General features: G+C 34.9%; 1 protein-coding gene across 1 annotated transcript; it reads left to right on the plus strand.

Annotated features, from left to right (window-relative positions):
• Positions 1 to 718: 718 nt before the first annotated feature.
• Tsp_03510 (hypothetical protein) lies at positions 719 to 2,203 on the plus strand. The gene is made up of 4 exons (XM_003379811.1): positions 719 to 746; positions 874 to 949; positions 1,733 to 1,888; positions 2,065 to 2,203. Exons 1-4 carry the CDS (start codon positions 719 to 721, stop codon positions 2,201 to 2,203), a joined length of 399 nt encoding a protein of 132 aa, XP_003379859.1.
• Positions 2,204 to 2,314: the final 111 nt, after the last annotated feature.

Raw genomic sequence — 2,314 nt, forward strand, 5'->3', positions numbered from 1 at the left:
TCCCCACCATTATGTTCAGTGCGCTCGGCAGTGCTACTGATCAGTAACATACCTGGGCTAACCTGGTTAATGGAAATGTCGATTCCGTGACCAGGATGCTGCAGTCGAACTGATCAGTTTGTACATAGGATTGTTTCAGCTTGACATAGGAAAGCGGCTGTCACGTAGAGAACCCACTTCCACTTATGACTGGTGAAGCTATCAGAATGGCCCTAACGTTCCTTTTGTCCTTGAAAATGAATCCTGAAAAGTGCTATGATGTCATTGTATTGTAAGTAGCACTGACTTAGTGGGACATGTTTTCCATCACTGAGGAAATAGCTCCATCTCCATTAATGTGGCAGTATTTATAAAACTGATACAACCCCTGATGATAATGCGTGATGCTTGAGCGAAGGAGCTAAAAACCTTTACGTCCATTCTACATTTCCACCCTTGTTCCTTCCTCCTTTGCTGCTCCACCCTTATTTCCTGTCAGATGGTCCTTATCCCAGAACTGTTAATTGCTCTGAACTGAATCGAGATCAGGCTCAACTGAAAATTTTTCCTCCCCTCCCGGACCCCAATTTCGAGTTGAATGAACTGCGCTCAGTTACTGTGTCCTGATATAAATTCTATGATTTCACTAAATTGTCATCGACTCCTGAGACCTTATTGATAAGGGTGATTCATCAAATCTTCCTTACTCCTGGCTGTTATGTTTTATTGTTATTATAAAATGCAATACGGAGCGGTCACTTGCAGCAGTTTCTCATAGTCATTGAAAAATCTTGAGAGACTCGATTCCTTCAATTGCGTATATCTTTTATTGTATTCAGTTGTGCTAACGCCGTGCTCAACTAAGTTTACACTCTTAGCTTAAATTATTATCAGAAAGCGCAGACAAACCGAAACGGCAAGTTGAGATAAGCCTTGCATGCGCAATCGGTAACCACCATGAAGCTTACTTGTTTGGAAAATTCTGTGTTTAGATGAAGCTTTCATTGTGTTGTGTGTATTATGAAAGAATTATTTTACGTAAGTTTTGGAAAAGTGTTTAAAATCATTTCAAAAGATGTAAAAAGTTGATTTACAAAATGAGAAGTGAATTTTTATACTTTTTAAAAGAATTTTATTATTAATTATTACGTTGAATTGGTATTGGCATTTGTGTTTGAAGTTTAAAAAAATTTACATAAAGGTGTAGTAAAAGTAAGTGTGATGTTAGAGATGAAATGCAAATTTTATAATCCGAAGATTGTTTACGGAGAAGCAGAATAAACATTCGTTTGCTGGCTAGTAGTAATGTTTTGCGGTTTGCAAATGGTTCTGAAAAATCTGCTTCTGGTACAATTTTTTTTCGAAGACTTTCAAATTCCTGGCCGGGATGTTGCGGCAGTTTCAATAACATTCTTAATGACAAATGTTTCTATTTCATGAATATTCATTTTTAGAGATCTACATGAAGCTTTTTGTTTTTAATAGCTATTTGTTGGGTGATTAATAATTCTATGTTATTTCCAAGTATGAATTGTAATTATTGTTATTCTCATCCAATTTAACTACTCTCCATAAATATATTGAATGCGTTGTTCATGAAAATCTGCTTGTTTCTAATTCGACTAAACGTTACATAATTCCTGTGGTAATTATTATCATTATAAAATTAAATCTATTTTTTTATAAATCGGAAAATTCATTTTATTTTCTAAACTGCTTTCAGTTTTACTATAAATCTAATTCTGATTTGTAGAAACACAATATTCGTACATTATTCTATCACCTCATACTTTCAATCAGCTAAATTCAGCTCATCAAATTTGCATAATAATGCGCTATTACGTAGTAATGCAATATTACGTAATAGTGCAATATTACGTAGTAATGCAATCTTACGTAGTAATATGAAGTGTGTAAATAAAAACGTAATAAATTTCATCGTCTCGTTTAGTAACGTTGTTCATAAAATTCATTGCACTGCGCTATTACTGATGGCGAATTAGGTTGTTCTTCCGGAGGCAAGTAAATATTCATTTGCATAATTTACTTATTATACGTTTAATCAGAGTACTTTGATTACTTTAGGTTATTCTGTTCACTGGATTGCTGTCCGTCAGGCGCTTTGTCAACTATGATTCCGCTCTTCAGAAACGAACCAGGAAATAGTGCTAAGTTAGGATTTGATATTTTGGTGGTGGTAATGCTATGCATGTTGCTTTACTAATATGGGTGAATGGAAACTGACAGGTCATTTTTCGCGTGTTGATTATTGACAAGCTTTCAGAATAACATTCAGATGGTAGAAGACGATGACGTTCGGCATTTTCTGTTTTTT

The sequence above is a fragment of the Trichinella spiralis genome, assembly GCF_000181795.1.
Source record: "Trichinella spiralis strain ISS 195 chromosome Unknown Scfld2, whole genome shotgun sequence".
Taxonomy (NCBI): Eukaryota; Metazoa; Nematoda; class Enoplea; order Trichinellida; family Trichinellidae; genus Trichinella; species Trichinella spiralis.